This window comes from Chaetura pelagica, unplaced genomic scaffold, assembly GCF_000747805.2.
Source record: "Chaetura pelagica isolate M959 unplaced genomic scaffold, ChaPel_1.0 scaffold176, whole genome shotgun sequence".
Lineage (NCBI taxonomy): Eukaryota > Metazoa > Chordata > Aves > Apodiformes > Apodidae > Chaetura > Chaetura pelagica.
The window spans coordinates 1720139-1737283 of record NW_009953484.1 but is presented as its reverse complement, the minus strand read 5'-3'; the positions used below and the strand labels follow the sequence as shown (position 1 = coordinate 1737283).

The 17145-nt window shown below is 36.1% G+C and overlaps 1 protein-coding gene across 1 annotated transcript in view; it reads left to right on the top strand.

Moving 5' to 3' along the window:
• The window catches only part of PRDM5 (PR domain containing 5), a 70833-nt gene that overhangs the window by 40977 nt on the left and 12711 nt on the right, over nucleotides 1-17145 (top strand). Inside the window, exon 13 of the mRNA XM_009998568.1 lies at nucleotides 12356-12441. Within this exon, the coding sequence (XP_009996870.1) occupies nucleotides 12356-12441 (86 nt within the window). The remainder of the gene's footprint in view (nucleotides 1-12355; nucleotides 12442-17145) is intronic.

Sequence of the window (17145 nt, the reverse complement as noted above, 5' to 3'; positions counted from 1 at the left end):
CTTTCCCTATCACATGCTTTATGTGCTTCTGTAAATGCACTGAAAATCACTTAGTCATGTTGTTGTGTTGGCAGGTTTCATTTTATGAGCTTACACTTTCATTCAGATAAGTGGCAGGCAACTGAAAGGGGTTTCTTTGTGATGATTTGTTTCCAACATAGTATAGTATAGATTTGCCTTTGGCGGTCAAAGCATCAGTTTACAAATAGCCTTCCTGTAACATTCCATTCACATCACATAAGTAAATATGTTTTTTTGAGAGATGATGGAACTGCTGTTTTTTAATCATTTGGCTTTCTACTATTTTTGGAAAAGTCTTGTCACTTCATTCTATCAAGACTTATATTAACGGGTTTTTGATATATAGTGATTTTTGGACCTGACTGTTACAGACACCTGCAAATTGTGGTCCTGGCCCTGCAGTCAGGTTAAGAGGCTAAAAGCGACTTTTTACCTCCATGTTTAGAACATTTATTCCTCCCAAGCAACTGTATAAAACGTATGCAAAAATGGCTCTGTATACGTATTCTGCTCAGGTGATTTGAATATACTTCATAATCATAGGCACAAAGTACACTGAAGGTCAATGCTGCTAGGATCCAGAATTGCAAGGCAGAAGTTCTCTCCATCTTTCTTTATTCTTGTTTTTGACCTTTTTGACTCCGTTCAAAGACTTCCTTCAGTCTCACCTGTTCTGTCTTTCTCTTCAGTCTTACGCTCCATAAGATGAGGGTTCCCCTTCTTTTTTGGACTTTAAAGATGGACACAAGATGAAAGAAGAAACCCCAACAGTCATGGAGCATGTGGAATGAGAATTTAGAGAATGCTTGGGAATTGTGACTTTTAGAACCACTTAGCACCGGGAGGAGTAAAGGGAAGCAGTTACTTTAATGAAGTTATTTTGCTATTTTAATTATGGGTATTTTTTTACCTTCACCTTGCCATCCCATGAGGAACTACATTCCTTTTTTTTATATTTTTGGCATACTAGACTTTCATGAAAATTTGGACTTTTATAGATCCCCCCCAATACTTAAAGGAGTATCAAAATGTTACTATAATTCTTCATTAAAATCTCTAGATTCATGTTCCAATATCTTTTGCAGGCAAATATGGTGGTTTTGTTTGGTTTTTTCCCCTTCTTTCAGAGACCTTTTCCTTTCAACTTCAGATATGTTTTCTGTGTACCATCCATGTTAAATGTACACCAGTCTGCACAGTGTAAGAAGGCCATGGTTTTTCAAGTTCTTAGTTCAGATAGCTCATGAGGAAAATGCTTTATAGCTGTCTGAGTGAAAATGCTTTTCGCACATGTGCTGCTACCAGTTACATTTAATGTTTTGTCTCCCTCAAGCTGGCTTTTCTAAGTTTAGGAGTTAGGCTAAGGTGAGTTTCATGAAGCCACAGACCTCTAACCTTGGCTATAGAGCCATACAAAATTTGTAGGTACTACTATAGGATAAACAGTGAAGTATGACATTTGGAACTAACTTGGAATAGAAAGGTACTGAATATTTCCAGTACACTTGTAAATTAAATATGGTGGGAGAAACTACCTTGCCAGGAAATGATGCAGGTTGAAATTATGGGAATACACAGTGCAAAAACAATTAATGGAAGAATAACACTGAAGAAGGGAAGCCTTCGAGACTTCTTTCTTTTCCTAAAATGCTGGAGGCATACATTTTAAAGGGAGTTACTAATTCAAGAAAAATGCCTTGCTAAATTAAGCTATAATGACCTGTGATAAATAAACTCTGATCCTTTCCTCTTTCATTCTAGCTGCTGTTGTAATGTCAATGACATTTTCATTGGAAAATTGTGATTCACGTCCTATGAGAATCAACTCAAATATGTTTTCATGGTTGGTTTTGATGTCATTCCATTTTTATTCCTGAGCATTTATTGATTATCATGATGTGAAATGTGGAAAAAGAAGGGATAAAAAAAAAAAGGTGTATGGGGAGTTGCCACTAAGTTGTGACTTGTGGTTTAAAAAAATATCTAATTATATGGAAAATGCCTTATGTGAGGCTTAGTGAGAAAGTACTGTAGATTCTTGTTGTACTTTTGGAGAGGTCGTTTTGACTTGTGCTGTAGCTGTAAACCTCAGACAAGGTTTTCATGATCTTAATGCATACAGACTAATCACAAGAGGAATTTGTCCTCCTGCATTGAGTGGGCTTAAGCGTAGCTTTCTGGGGAAGGCTTGCGCCATTTCTAGAGAAAGTTAAGGTAGTCATTGAAGGGAATCTGTATCATCTGCAAATAGTACAAAAAACAGTTGAGTACTTGTTTGATGGCTTTTAGTAATAAAATTTACTGCGTTGTGAAAATCTTTGATAACTTTTCAGAGATGCTCTTGAGCAGTAAGAAGCTTTCAGTTCATCAAAAAAAAAGGAGCCACAAAAAAATTTTATTCAGTGATGGATGTTTGGTTTCTAAATGCTGCAGTGTTAAATACGTCATGCTGTTAGTATCTATCAAATTCTGTGGTTTTGAATTAGTTAAAAACTCTGCACTTTTCATTCTGAGCTAGAAGTGAAACAACCAGCCACTGTCCATTTTCAAGAGACGATTCATCTTTGTCAATAAGCCTTCAGCTGGCTCTAAGCTTTTGGTACAACTAAGCAGTAAGCCATAAATGTAAATATTGCTAAAATCATCATGTCTTAGTGATTACAGCTGATTAGGTTTGTGGTCTGGGTGCAGATGTTTGTGTTATCCCATTTTCTGTACATGTGGTCAGATAGACTTTTTTTTTTATTAGCTACTTTGTACAAGAGGCTTTGTTTTGTGTTTACAAAACAAATCCAGAGTTCTTTTGAAGAGAATTGTGTATCAATTTTTGTAATTTTTTTCATTTATAAAGCTGTTCTTTTTTAAAATCAAGGTTATTGGGTAACTATCTCCTTCTCCTTTGGAACTGTATTTTGGTATGTTTCATATTGTGTATATATGAAAGGAGAAGCTTACTGGGGTTTTAGCTTTTATTTAATACGCAGCATGTGCTCTTAAATATTGTTGCTCACAGATGTGTGCACACTTCCTTGAGAAGCAATTTTCTTCCCTCTTATATCTTAGAGTATGACTTTGTAAATGAGCCCTAACAGCACTTGGCCTTTTGCAGAAACTGAGCTGGTTTAGGATGAGTGAACACGTCTGCGTGTGCATGTATAGAGGGAAGGGGTTGATGTTTCCATATGAACCCAGCATATTGCTCTGCAATTCATCATTTGGGTTTCCAGCCTTGGCCTGACAGAGACGGCGCTCTGTAGGTCAGCTGAAACACTATAGCACATTCTCCCTCTGCTGTATCCTGTTGGTTTATGACTTCTTAGGGTCAGAGGGAGCTGGGGTTAATTCAGCAAAAGAATCCTCTGACTGTGATATAAATTCCTTGGCTTGTTCATAAGTTGTAAAAAATTGTGGTCTGCTCCTTGGGCTTGAAAACTGGAGGCTAGAAGGTTAATTTCTTCCCTAAAATTGCAAACAACTTACAGTGTTAACTGTTACTGGCTGCAATTCATGCAGCTTTGCAGTTCTCTTGCAGATAAGCATTTAAATACATTGATTGCTGATCATTCGTTTGTGTGTGTCTATGTATTTGAGTGTGCCTGTGTAATATATATACATACACACACGCATTTTATCTGTTTGATGTTTATACTGTTGCTTTTCTAATTGTGTCCTAATCCCTTCCGTCTTTGGGAAGAGGCACATCAAGTTGTGTTGAAGTAGTTTGTTTGTGCATTGATTTATTTTTGAGTTCAGAGAATTGAGTGGTTTAACTATAATTCTGTCCTTTTTCTGCTGTCTTTTATCTACTCCATTACATAGGGACTGGTAAGGGATAACTGATAACCCTACACGTCTTCCAGAAAATGCTTACACTTGCAAATATAGGTTAAAACATAACCTTACTTTTATTTTTCCATCACCTTTATTCAAAGTCCTGATAAAAAGCCAAGAGGATATCTATGACCTTATGTCCAGAATGTTTTGTGTTAAGATCGTTTCTATTCTGTACCATTTAATTGGTATGACTAATGTGGCATTCTTACATGTTATATTTTCTGGTATGTGGAGAAAGCAGCTTTAGTTTTTAAACATGAGTTGAGAAGGTTCTTTGTAAATTTAATCTATATAAATGAATAAAAGGTAATACCAAGAGACTACTTTAAAGCAAAAAAAACATTCAGACTGTGGACTACTATATCCTTTGTGTCAGTGCAATTAATCCTACCTTTTCCATTTCCACAATTAAGTCCTTAATCATACTTATTCTCGAGATGTCTCTCATCCTTTGCATTTGGCACCTGATGTTATGGTTCTGATTTTGCTGTTGTAGTCACATTTCTGCAATTTGATTAACTAGGCATGTGCGTGTATTTAAGATCATATTTAAGGTCCAACTGTATAAAAATCTTGGTCCAAATTTTGCAGTTTCATGTAAAAATTCTGGAGTAAACAAACAAAATACTAGTTGTGGAGTTATTATAAAAATATTTGGTTTCTAAGAGTAGTTCAATCTTTTCTGAACATATAAGACTTCAAAGTAGTTGATGGAAGTAATGAGTTGAATCACAGTATTACTCTTGTTTATTATTGTGTAAAATATAACTCCGAAATTTTAAAAGCTAAACAAGCAACTGTTCATGTACATTAAAAAAACCTGTACAGCCAAGATTCTTATTCTAGCAAATCTTCTGACAAATCACCGTATCAGAAATTCGTATTTTCTTATGTTGAATATATAAGGAAGGTTTGAAGGAACTTCTCCTATCACAGTGAAGTATGTGAAAAAAATGTATCTGTATTTAGTCAGTGAACAGCTTGCAAATGTCTACAGATAGGTTTTTTCTATTCAATAACTTATACATGTTCTTTCTTTTATCTACTGAATTTAAAAAGGAGCTTGCAGAAGGCCTCAAAGGTAAGGATTCTGCATTTCTAAACCTTTCAGTTTATACATCATTGTCCTATTTATCTCCAGACAACAGTTAAATCTTTAGAAGTACCTGTAAAGTTTCATGCAGCTGTCAGCTTCTTGTTGTCTGCTTCCATGACTGAAGAAATGTTTTCTAAGGGACAGGTTATTTGAATGCTAGTGACATCTTCAGATCAAATGCATTACTGATTGATTAATGCATATACTTTAAAAGATTTGGTTGACCACTGGGTTCACTGGAGTCATCGATGTTAATTCCCCATTCATAGGGAAATCAAATTGTTAAATTCCACTGGTAGATGCTAAGAATGAAACTGTTCTATTCTTTGAAGTAAGTGTTTTGGGTTTTTTTTGTGACTAAAATCATAATACCTCTGTAGAACTGGTGAGAGTCTGAGTAATAATGGTAGTGATTTCACGTTTACTGTACAGATTATGATAGCTGCCTTATTTTGTAGGGTCCTTCACTAGTCTTTATAATTAACTAGATTACAAATAAAGCCTCAATTATATAATGGTAATTTTTATGGACTAGATAGACAAACATTTTTGCTACTGGTCTTAACGACAGGTAATCCGAATTCTCTGAATAAACCCAAAACATTGTAGAAAACAAACCTTATCAGCTGTGAAAATACCACTTCTGTGACTCAGACAATAAGGCATGGCTAAGTACTTACAAGAAAGAGTATTAATACGAGAAAAAAACAGGGTTAAAGCAATCTGTTTTTTGCTTATTTTGAAAAGAATAACATTCAAGTTTCTTTCTTATGAAATGTGTGACCATGTTTAGTGAATGGAAAATGCATGTAGTTGATTTACATAAAAGCAATTCTAGTTCTCTGGTCTTAGTGTTGTTAATCATTGGTGAAAGGAAAAAAAAAAAAGCAGAGATATTACATCTCTTGTCTTTGGAGTCTGCCAAGTTTGAATGGTGTTTAAAATGAAGAATGCATAAGAAATGCCTCTAATCGACCCATGCCTGAGTTCTCTTTGTCCTTTCTGTCAGGCAACAGGCCTGTTCTCCTCAGAGCAGTTAGAGCTATCCCTTTCTTTTCTGGCTGACTTTGAGCGTGGAATTACGCGTGTATTTTGTGTTTCTGGGTCTTGTCACAGCTGACGTCTGCAAGTATTTTATCTTTCAAATCATGAAGTTGTTTGGTTCTTGGAAGGAGAAAACTACTCCTGTGTGTGGGTACTTCTGTACCTTCTTAAAGTGCTAAATTTTGAGTAATGGTTGAAAATGAGGCAGGCCAGAATTTTGTATAGGCCAGATCCCTGTTTTTGTTGTCTAGTCAGGATTAAGACTAGTCCAGGTGCTGTAAAGAGAGCACCTAGCTGTTGCCATTGCCCAACCTTCTTGATTACTGTCCCACATTTTCCCATCCTAGAGTCCTGGATCAAAATTATAATAATGCTTAACAGACCTAGGATTCAATGCTTTTGAAAAAGCTATTCATTGTCTAGAAAACTGCCATGTCTACACAAGAGAAAATTTATTTTGAAGCAGCATTGGTGGTCTTAAGGGCCATTTGACATGCTGTACAACAGCAACGTGGTGAAATTTGCAGAATTTTTTCTTAAAGTGTGAATATTTGTCTTTGGTAATTGGTTTTCTGGTGTTTTCTTGAGTTCCTATTTAACTTAATTTTAATTCCTGATAACGTTCCTTTCATGTGAGAGAAATTAACTTCTGTGTATCTTAGGGTTTTTTGCACATGTGTATATATTTGTGTAATACTACAGCTGAATTCTATACATTTGACACAAACTTCCTTTTTAATTTGATGGGAACACCATATACAGAGAAACAGCAGCTGAGGATAAATGTGTAAAGCTGTCAAGTGCTCTATATGAACAGATAATGTTCTAAAGCATATGTCACAGATTATAATTTTGTTATATCCTTTAACCTTTTGCCCATCCTTACTTGCTGTTGAGTGCTGTCATCACCCCAGATTATCTGTAACTAAAAAAGCCCTCTTGCACTTCCCATTCTGGGCTGCCCTGTTGATCACCTGGTGTGGAGTGTTGCATGTGTGATCCAGATGGCCCCTGGCCTCCAGATTCCTCCCCAGGTGAACTGCCTTCTTTCCACCACAGTTGGGCAATGGTGGAGTTTTCTTTCTTCCCCTTTCCTCTTCCGCAGCCTTTAAAGTTAGCCTTCAAAAAGGATAATACTTTACCATAACTGTTCTGAAAATTGATACTTTTAAATAATACTCGTGTATTACACACATAGATTTTTTTTTTTTCAAGATATAATCTTATAATCCTTAGAATGAGTAGTTCAACATCTGAAAAGGAGCTGTATTTAGAAGATGGTAAAGCATATGTGAAGGATTCTGAGGGGCCACATTGCCATAATTATTTGATAATTTTTCAAGAAAGCCAAAGAAAGCAACTCTTTTTAATTTACATACACTGCACGTAATCTGATGTTCAATGCAGTCTGTCATAAGTCTTTTTCTGGTGTTTGAGTGTTGATCTAGACCAGGTTATGCTGAGTACACCAACTGACCAAGCATAGGCATACTAAAAAGTGTAAAAAACCCCTCTTGCTCTTGATAATTTAGCTGCATAATTCAAATTCTTCATTCCTGAATACCGCAATTTAGTTCCAAAAAAGGCAGATAGCCAAGGAAAAGCTAGGGAATTTGTATATTAAGGCTAACATACATACCTAAGAACTGTATACAAGTGAGCAAGCAAACAGAATGGGGTGGTAAATATTACTAAATTTAACAAAATGAAGTAGAAGTAATGTCCGCATATAGTTTGAAAGAGCTCCGTGGGACTGCTTACAGAACTGCTCATCTTGAGTTCAACTGGAATGAAAGAATATGGTGTTTAGCTTTTTATGATACATTAAGGTACAGTAGGTGTTATGATCTCAAGCTGGAGATGCCATAATAGAATTGATAGAATTGATACCTCTCAAGCTGGAGATGCCATAATAGAATTGATACCTTTTTTTTTCCTCAAGTGTGGACATGTTTTCAGATGAAAATCCCATATGGTTTTCAATCATGGAATTGTTTTTCATAATCCTTGTATTAGGCTTACATTTATTTTTATTATGTTAAAAGCTTTGGTTTTGTTCATACAAAATCTGGAAGTAGAATGTCTAGACTCTGAATTATATTAAATCCACTGCACTTTATCCAAGGATTATTTATTTGGGGTTATTTGTACAGAAGTGCTGTTAATACATTGAGCAGTTTCTTCTTGGACAGCAGGAACACGGCTGTCAGCTGTAACTTGAGGGTAAACATAGCCTTTATTAGGTCTGTCTGTCTTGAATGTTTTGCTCTTTGATGATAGCAATTGTTCTTAGTTATTGTTGCACTCACAACATCACTTCTGGGCATGTTGACTGGACAAGCTGTCAAATTCAGAGGCATTTAATATGCCTACTGGATTTTTATACCATACTAAAGTAAAAAGACTAGTGAAATGTTTTAGTGAAAAGTGCAGATTATAGTCTCAGTTGTGGTTTGATGGCAGAACTGCAAACAGGAACATAGAAGGCCAGATCTTTTTTCAGATATTTTCCAAATGTGAAGTGTTAGGATTAAGGCTTGATAGCGTATCTAGAAGTTAAAAGTTTACCCCCACTTTATCTGTGTTGTTTTTTTTATAAATCAGATTGAAAAAAACCAGTCAACCACTCTCGCCTTGTTAAATAATACGTTTTAAAATTTATCCTACTATTGGCTGCAATGAAAAAGCATTATAGTATAAAACCAATGCTCTGATTTACTTCAGTATGGTACCTCTGATAAGGATCTATCCCTGACTCCAAACAAAAAGGTATTTCTAGGTTTTATATATATTTATATGTAAAATTACATGTATATAAAAATGCAGTGTGCAAATTGTATAATTGTTAGTTGGCATCATCTGCTTTACTTGGAGTGCACCCTCTCTCAGACGTCATATCACATAAGCATGCTTCTAAATCCAAGAAGAAGCTGTAGTTTGTGATAGGAGAAAAAGCTTTCTTTCTTTTTGGTGTTTAGTAACTCCTTTTTGTGAGTGCGAGAGAAATAGATAGAGGTACACGACTTGCAGCGCCATTCCATTTACTCAGTTTAGCCTTTCTGACTTTTAATCTCCTCATAACAGATCCATTCCTTTTCTGATCAGATAACCTCTTTTTCAGAAAAAAAAATATGAGAAGCTTCTTAATTGAAGCTCAAAATTCTCTCTTTTGTGCACACTTGAAATAGTTCTTGTGGACACTTGAAATTGATAGAGATGTTACTAAGTAGGATTGTAATAATCTTGCCAAAATCTGCTGTCCAAATTCAGACATCTAATCTGAGCTAGTTGCCTAGACTCCTCAAACAGAAAACAGAGAAAGATGCATTGACCAGGGGCAGTATTTTAGTTCTCCGGCAACAAACTTGGGCCCTTTCCAGAGAGCAATCAATTACACCTTTCTATTATCCTTAATTTCACTGGGGTTCAGAACAATTTGACATATTTTACATGGCTGATATAAAATGAGAGAACAGGCTCCCCAGAGAGGTTGTGGAGTCTCCTTTTCTGGAGACTTTCAAGACCTGTCTGGTTGCCTGTTTGAGTGATCTGCCCTAGTTTTGGTCCTGCTCTGACAGGGAGGTTGGACTTGATGATCTTCAGAGGTCCCTTCCAACCCCTACCATTCTGTGAGAGGAATCTTACTCTTGTTCACAGATCAAATATACAAATAATTTTAAATTAAAAACTACTATAAATATCCAGACTCATATTTGGATTGGTTACAGAGAGACTAAGAAATTTATTCTGAGAAACCTGTCTGTTGCAAGTACAGATGTGTTTTGAGCGGCCCACGGTTAATTTTGTGAAATTCTGGAAGGTACAATGTAAGTTATACAATTAAAAGATGTGTATGCACAGGGGAAACAGTTGTTTATGGAAGTGCTCGGGCACTTGTATGCATTTTTGGCATACAGGCTACAACAATTAGGGGAAAAAAACCCATAAAAAATAAGAGCAACAGTAAAGTTACTTGAGGTAATCTTTTAAGTTGTTTTACTGGCAATTATTAATGATGCAAGTGCATGAGAAGTTGTTTATATAACTTAGAAAAATAGGATGTCACCAAGCATCAGTGTCAAGTGAGAGATCACATTCTGGGCTGCATAGTAAACTTGATTTTTGGAACAGTGGAGATTTTTGAAAATTGACAGTGTGTAACAGTTCCTTGAAGCCAGTTACTTTCAAGTGGATCATGTTGATATGAAGTCTTACTGTTGCCCTCTACTGGCATCTGCTGGAAGCTCTTGAGGCCTTACTCATCAAGTACCTTGGCCTCATGGTTAATTTCTGAAGGACACTTAATCCATTTCAGACAAACTCAAACCCATTATTTGAAAGCAAAAGTCTTTCTTTAAAGACTCAGAGATGGGGGAGAGAGGAAGGAGGAGTACAACCCCCATCTGTCAATGCTCATCTGCTTACAAACTGCTGAAAGCTTTAACTCCTACATTCAAAAGCCCTAAAACATAAAAATGTCAGCTGAATTAATTAAATATTTGAGTACTGTCAACTGTTGGAGTGTTTGAATTTTGGAGGCATGGATTAAAGACATGGAGGGTCATGAGAGAGAGTATCATATTTCAAACTGCTCAGTGAAAGCACAGCTATAACAGTGATTGTTGTCATCATCCTAAAAAAAGAAAGCTGAATTCACACAACTGTGCTTTCTGAGACATGGCAGAACACAAGAGGAAAATACTTGTATTTCACAAGTACACTGCTACACCTTGCTTTGCTGCTGTTGTTCACATAGTTATCTAAACAGTATAAAAGACAGAATAGAATAGTATATCTACTAAATGGTGAAATTTTTTATCTCGTTAAATAGTCTAATATTAGTTGCCCTCAAATCTCTGCACAGCCTGTGACTATATGGAGACTTTATGTTCAACAGTGACTACCAAGTAGATCAGCTGTACTGTATTAACTCTGTCCTTTTGAAGAGCTGTTTCTATAAGCTGTCTCCATTACATACTTTTTGTGATCCTTTGACATCTTGTTTCTAAGAAAGAAAACATCTAGTATCTTCCCTCTGAGCAATCATGAAGGAACGCTTCATGTGGAGAAAAGATGAGAAGAGGGATGAGGCCTCCTTTCTCCAAGTCAAGATGAATAACCCTGTTATAAGGGACAGTGAGCTTTAAATGCCAATCTCTGTTACTGCCACTCTCTTAGACTCTGGTATTTGGTTTATCAGTGAAATATGTGTGGTTTTTTTTAAACTGTAAAATGTAGTGTATCTTAGATATTTTCCAGGATTGAGTATGAGTGTTAATAAGTGTTTGACATTTGTACTATGTGAAATCTCTATACATGTGAAGATTCTTTCAAGAGCAGAAAGCTGTGCATTGACTTAGTAAAATAGGCTTCTGTTTTCAAATATAGGTTTGTTACACCTTTGGCATTATGACTGTATAGAACAAATTCCATTTTGTTAATAGGAAAATAGTGTCTTAATTTGTTGAACTGTTCTTATGCTAGAAACAACCTGATATTTATGTTTGAAGTGTTGTGTGCAGAAAGAGGAAGCAATAGACTTGGATTCCAGTACATTGACTATAGAGTTAAAAATAAAAACGTCCTTAGGGAGTTATAAAGCTTTATGACTTCTTCCAAATTATGGAGGTAGCTTAGAGAACTCCTCACTCTTTGATTCTGAATAGCTCAGTATCCACATTACACTAATGTGAGTTTGGGAAAATCGATGCTAAATGACACTAATTTAATGGAGCATTAAACTAAATATCTTTAAGATATTGGTTGCTGCAAGGGGGATGGTAAGATCCTTCTGCTTCCATTTCAATCATAAATCACAACACAAGAATCGCACAAACTTTTGATTACCTAGCTTCTAACGCAGTTCAGATACAGCATTAAAAAAGAGTAGATTTTATATTTCATTGGGATTCTGACATCCAGAGGGCTCTAACAATGACCAGATGTGAAACAGAAGAAAACAGAACAAATATTTGGGAGCAGTTAATGCCTAAACATAAAAATGACCATGTGTAAATCATGTTAGAACGTGGTTTGAGCAAGGGAAGTTGATTTTTTACTTAAAAAAATATATATATAAAAAAATTATTCTTCTTCCCCCACCATCCCCAAGGATCTGTGTGTCTTCATATATTGCTAGAACAAAATCAAGCATCAAAGAGAAATATTTTGATCCAGCCTTGAATACTACTCAGGTAGATGCTGAGTTGTTATTTTTCAGATGCTTAGATCTCTCTTTGTTTGAACTGAGTGTGAAGACCAGGCCAGAATAAAGTACCTCAGCTTGACAAATAAGCGTGCTGCAAAAGCTTCATGTACTGGGGCCATATTTATAGATTCTCCTGCTATTCTTGTTCTCAGGTGAGCGGCCATACCAGTGTCCTTACTGTGACAAAGCTTTCAGCAAGAATGATGGGTTGAAGATGCATATTCGCACCCACACAAGGGTAAGTCCCACACAAGGGTGAAGTGTAGCTTAGTTTTTATGGTTACTTGACGTTTGTCTATGAATCATGTGTGATGAAAAGTAAATAGTTACTGTTTATGTAGAGATTAGGCTATACCAACCCAGATATTTTATACTTATCAAAATAAGAGAAGAAGTTTTAAATAGTTAACTATTAAATTCTAATTATGACTCCCTTACTGAACTGTTTTTTTCTGTGTTCACTTTCCTGTGTTGAAATAATAGCACTACTAACTTTGTCCTTTAACCTGTGGTTATTTTTAGCCATAAATTCATGTTTGTGATTGTTTACTGAGTAAACAATTCTATAAAGGCTTCACTGTTCTTGAAACTTCAGTGTTTTGATTCTTAATGTCTCCTTTTGTAAAGACTGTACTTAACTAACTGATGACAAATAGTAAACTGCACGACTTTCTTTAACTGAAGGCAAGCTAAAAGGCAAATTGCAGACGTCTCCAAGATTATTTTTGAACCTTGCGTCTCATTAGCAAAAAGGTTCCCTCTTTTAGGGAAAAGCGTTGTACTGATGTGTATTTACTAGAGGACAAATGTGAGATCCTGGCCCCACTCAGCCAGCAAAGCAATGGAGATATGTCTTCAAAGAGCCAGAGGTGCATTTCCTTAGTAACTGGAGATCTCCAGGTGAAGTTAAGCTTCCACATACTAACCTGCCTCTGTCCTACTCATACACCGTAAGAAAACAAAAAAAAATGTTAAAAGTAAACTGTAGCTTTTAGTTGGGAGCTGTTACTGCTTACAGAGGCAGCCTTGAGGCTGAAGTGACCAAGTTCTTTATTAGAAAACAGAGAGGATAATAGTTAAGTTAGTAGTCTCCATATGCAAATCTGTGCACAGAATGCCTTTCTAAATAAGTAAGGATAAGATCAACACTGTTTTATTTTCTACATTTCTACCTAGGTTTTTAAAGGTATTAAGTGGTGGTCCTAGATAGTTTCAGTTCTTATGCCCCAGGCTTTAGTTTTGAGGTAATCAGTAGTTTGTGCAACAGTTCCTGGTGGTTCATTGGGAACAGGCTAGCCTCATGTTGTTTGTTGTTTCTTCTTTTTTCTAGCTGTTACATTACTCTGAGAAGTGCTATAAAATATCTTCACTTGTTACTGTGCCCTGTTACTGTTTTTACACTAGAAGAAATTTCATTGCTATTTATGTTTGACATGTCTGTGAGTGGGAGGAGTTGGTAAACAAGACCAGCACTGAACAAGTGCCAAATTAAATTTTTTCCTGATTTGTCAAGCAGTTTGAGTAACTCCTCAACCTCTGTAGGAAAAAAAATGAAGAGAAAAACCCCTAAACTTAGGCTTTTAAAGCATCTAACGATGTATCTCCAATGACTATAGTGGTTTAAACCAAGTGATGATTTCTTCCCAAGTTCATGCTCAGGAGTGAGGTTGGAGAACTTTACAAACATTACAGCTTTTAAGCAATGAGGAGACATTAACTGGTAGCAGTTATTTAGCAGGACTGCACATCCTACTGTCTTAGAGAATGCAGTATTTCCATAGAGGAAAGTACATACTTTTCTTCATAGCTGTGTTTTTTTTTTTTTTTATAATTGTATGTATCACGCCTGATTATCCACACAGTGTAGATAGAGATATTATGGTAACAACAAACAAAAAAAGTAATTTCTAAGTAGAGATTTTTAATTCTGCTCAATGGAAAAACTCACAGTTGCTCTTCTACTCAGTGTACTTTTTTGGGGTGTTTCATGCTCTTAGCTATGCTCTAAAACATAAATACGCAATTTGGTGCAGATTTCCTATTTCAGTCTTATTTGGCTGCTTGCTACTACCATTTCTATGTGACTTCTTGCTTACATGTTCCCATAGGTCATCATATTTTGCCTCTGTTATATAAGAAAAAAATTAAATCTGAAATTTGCAAGCTGGCTCCAGAATGCAGTTTGACAGAAGGACAAGCTGAGGACTTTACATTAATTTTGAAACAGTAAGAAAAAGAAAATAATTTTAACACTGCTTAGGAATGACAGAATAACAATTCAACTAACATTTGCTGTTTAGCTAACACGAAAGGGAAGAGTTAGGGAGAATAAATTTTACAGAGTTAAGATTCACTTCTAATATATGTAGATGTCGTAATTACACAGACTTTTTATTGTGCTAAGAACATAATTGCACTAAGAACATAATGAGATTTGATTTAAAAGATCTCAAAAAATGTTCTTCTGTTGGCTTGGAATTTTAACTCTTTTTGCAGCATGCTGTTTATATGCTACTCCTGTTCTGAAGCTTCACAGTGAAGCTTGTTTGTATATTAATGGCATTTTATATTCCTTTATTTCCAAGTAAATAATTTTAAATTTTGCAGTAATATGAATCAATATTGATAACGTTAACATTACTAGTAATTTTGAAAACCAAAGCCTGTTTCTAAAATCTTGGGCCTCACAACTTTCCCTCTTACTCACATGTCAACACCTTATGTAATATCTAAATAAAACTATGCAGTTAAAAATTTTAACATCTTAGTAGGAGAGGAAAGAGAAGTTGACTAGTAGTATTAATATAAACAGTAGAAGAGAAAGTTCTTGATGAACTTTCACAGAGTTCCAAGTCAGAAAGAGTGGTTATGCTGAGTCTCTTCTACATTATCCATGCAGTACTGAGGGATAATAAGCTGTAGTTTAATTGTTCATATGAGTACATATTAGTACAGGTATAGGGGAATAAATACGTATTTTAGGTGGTGTGATTCAGGTGTAAGTGAAAGAGAACAGAGTAGTGAAGAAAGTTTAGTTATTTTGAAGGAATATAAAGAAAGAATAAGAGAGGAAATACTTTGAGGTAAATTGAGGAGACACCATTAATTTTACAAGATCACTGGAGTGCTTGGCAAGAATATGAAGATGCATTTAATTTTTGTAGTAGATGGGTGCTTGTCAGGAATGTAGTGGTTGATATTTAGGATCTCTGTAAGAACAGACATTGAAAAAGTTAAATAATTGATCTGTATGGGCTTGGTGTTTATGTGTGATTTTTAGCATAATAGTATGTTGAGAGGAAAATAAAATAATATTATACAGGAAACAAACAAGCCTCTGTTCAGTAGAGAAAACAGCTGTTGAGTCTATAGGGTATAGAATAGTCTTGTAATATCAAGGTCACCTGCCTTGATGTTTTTCTGAACACAGGGCTGCTAGCAATATTGCAGTCTGCACTGGCTGAGATGCAGAACTGTTGACAGTTTCAGACAGGTATTTTACACCAGGCAAGCCTGCTGGTATTGCCTGAGGTGGTCTCCCTTTTCTTCTTTCCTAGCATTTAATTCTCAAGCAAGTACGTACTACTTGCTGGATAAAAAGGTGGAAATTCTCTAGTAGTCCTGCTCATTTAGTCAGATTCCCTCTTTACTTTTTTGTAGAGGCAATTAAGTGTTACAGATACTAAGATGGTTTACTTTATCAGGTTGTGTCCTGGTTACACTGGGACAGAACCACAGGCCAGCAGCCATGGGAACAGGCCATCAGTAGTTTGGAGTCAACTGGGAGCTTATGTGAAGGCAGCTGACCCAAGCTGACTCCCAGGTGTATCCCAGACCATAAACCTCACCCTCATTTTAAAGCGGAAGGCGTGCTGGGGACAGGGAGCTTCTCTTCCTGGGGCTCCTTTTTCTCCTGCTGTTGCTTCTTCTAAGACTGGGCTAAGTATGACCTTGTGTACTTTATGTTGTCATTAGTATTAGTTCTTCTATTTTCTTAAACCTGTTTTCATTTCAACCCAGGAGTTTCAGCTCCTTTTCCTGATTCCCCTTCCTTGCTGGGGAGGGATCATTGGGTGAGAGAGCTACTGCTGTAGTTGAGCCCAGGTATGGGCTAAATGTAGGCAGGGTGATAGACTAAAATACTTGCATGTTGCTGAATTTCCAGCTTTGAGCATTTTTTGGTCTTTAGCTAAGAGCAATGTAAGCTGAAGTGCAAGTTCTGAGCTATTAATGTGTGTCTTTTTTGAAGTGACTTCATGCCAGTCCCATTGTAACACCTCTCTGGTGCTCAGTGTAGTGGTGGTCTAATTCTTCTGGAAATCAGAGGCCGTGTGTGTTAACAAGTGCAGTAGTAGGTATGTAAAGTGAAAGAGTTGGTGCTGAGGACCTGATGTTTATCTTGTATGTGTTTCAAAGATTTTACTGCAGGCTGTGTGTAGTCTGGTCCTATGGACTGAATGTGAAGGAGCACTCCCTGGAATGCATTAAGCCTTCTGCTGTAATTGTTTCCTAAAGAAATGCAGGTCACAGAGTCCACAACATTTTGGAAGTGTGCACCAAAGCACAATAACAGTGGGATGTTTGTGAAGTGTGGTTCAAAAGCACACACCTGATTGAATATAAACACTAAGGAAAATGTATTCAAACTCTACTATGTAAGAACTTTCCAGTGAAGAAAGATTATACCTGTGCAGAAATAGCTTGAAACTCCCCAGGATGATACTGATTTTTTATGACTTGTTCTGTGATCCTAGTCTGATCCTATGGACTGAATGTGCAGGAGCACTCCCTGGAATGCTCCTGGAATCACTTTAAAGACAAAACTAAAGATTAAGAAAAAAAAAAAAGTGTATTTGTCAATATTTATTTTTGTCTATAAGAAAAAGCCAGAAAGTCACAATTGAAATTTCTTTCTTCAGGTATCTGATGTGTTGACTTTTGA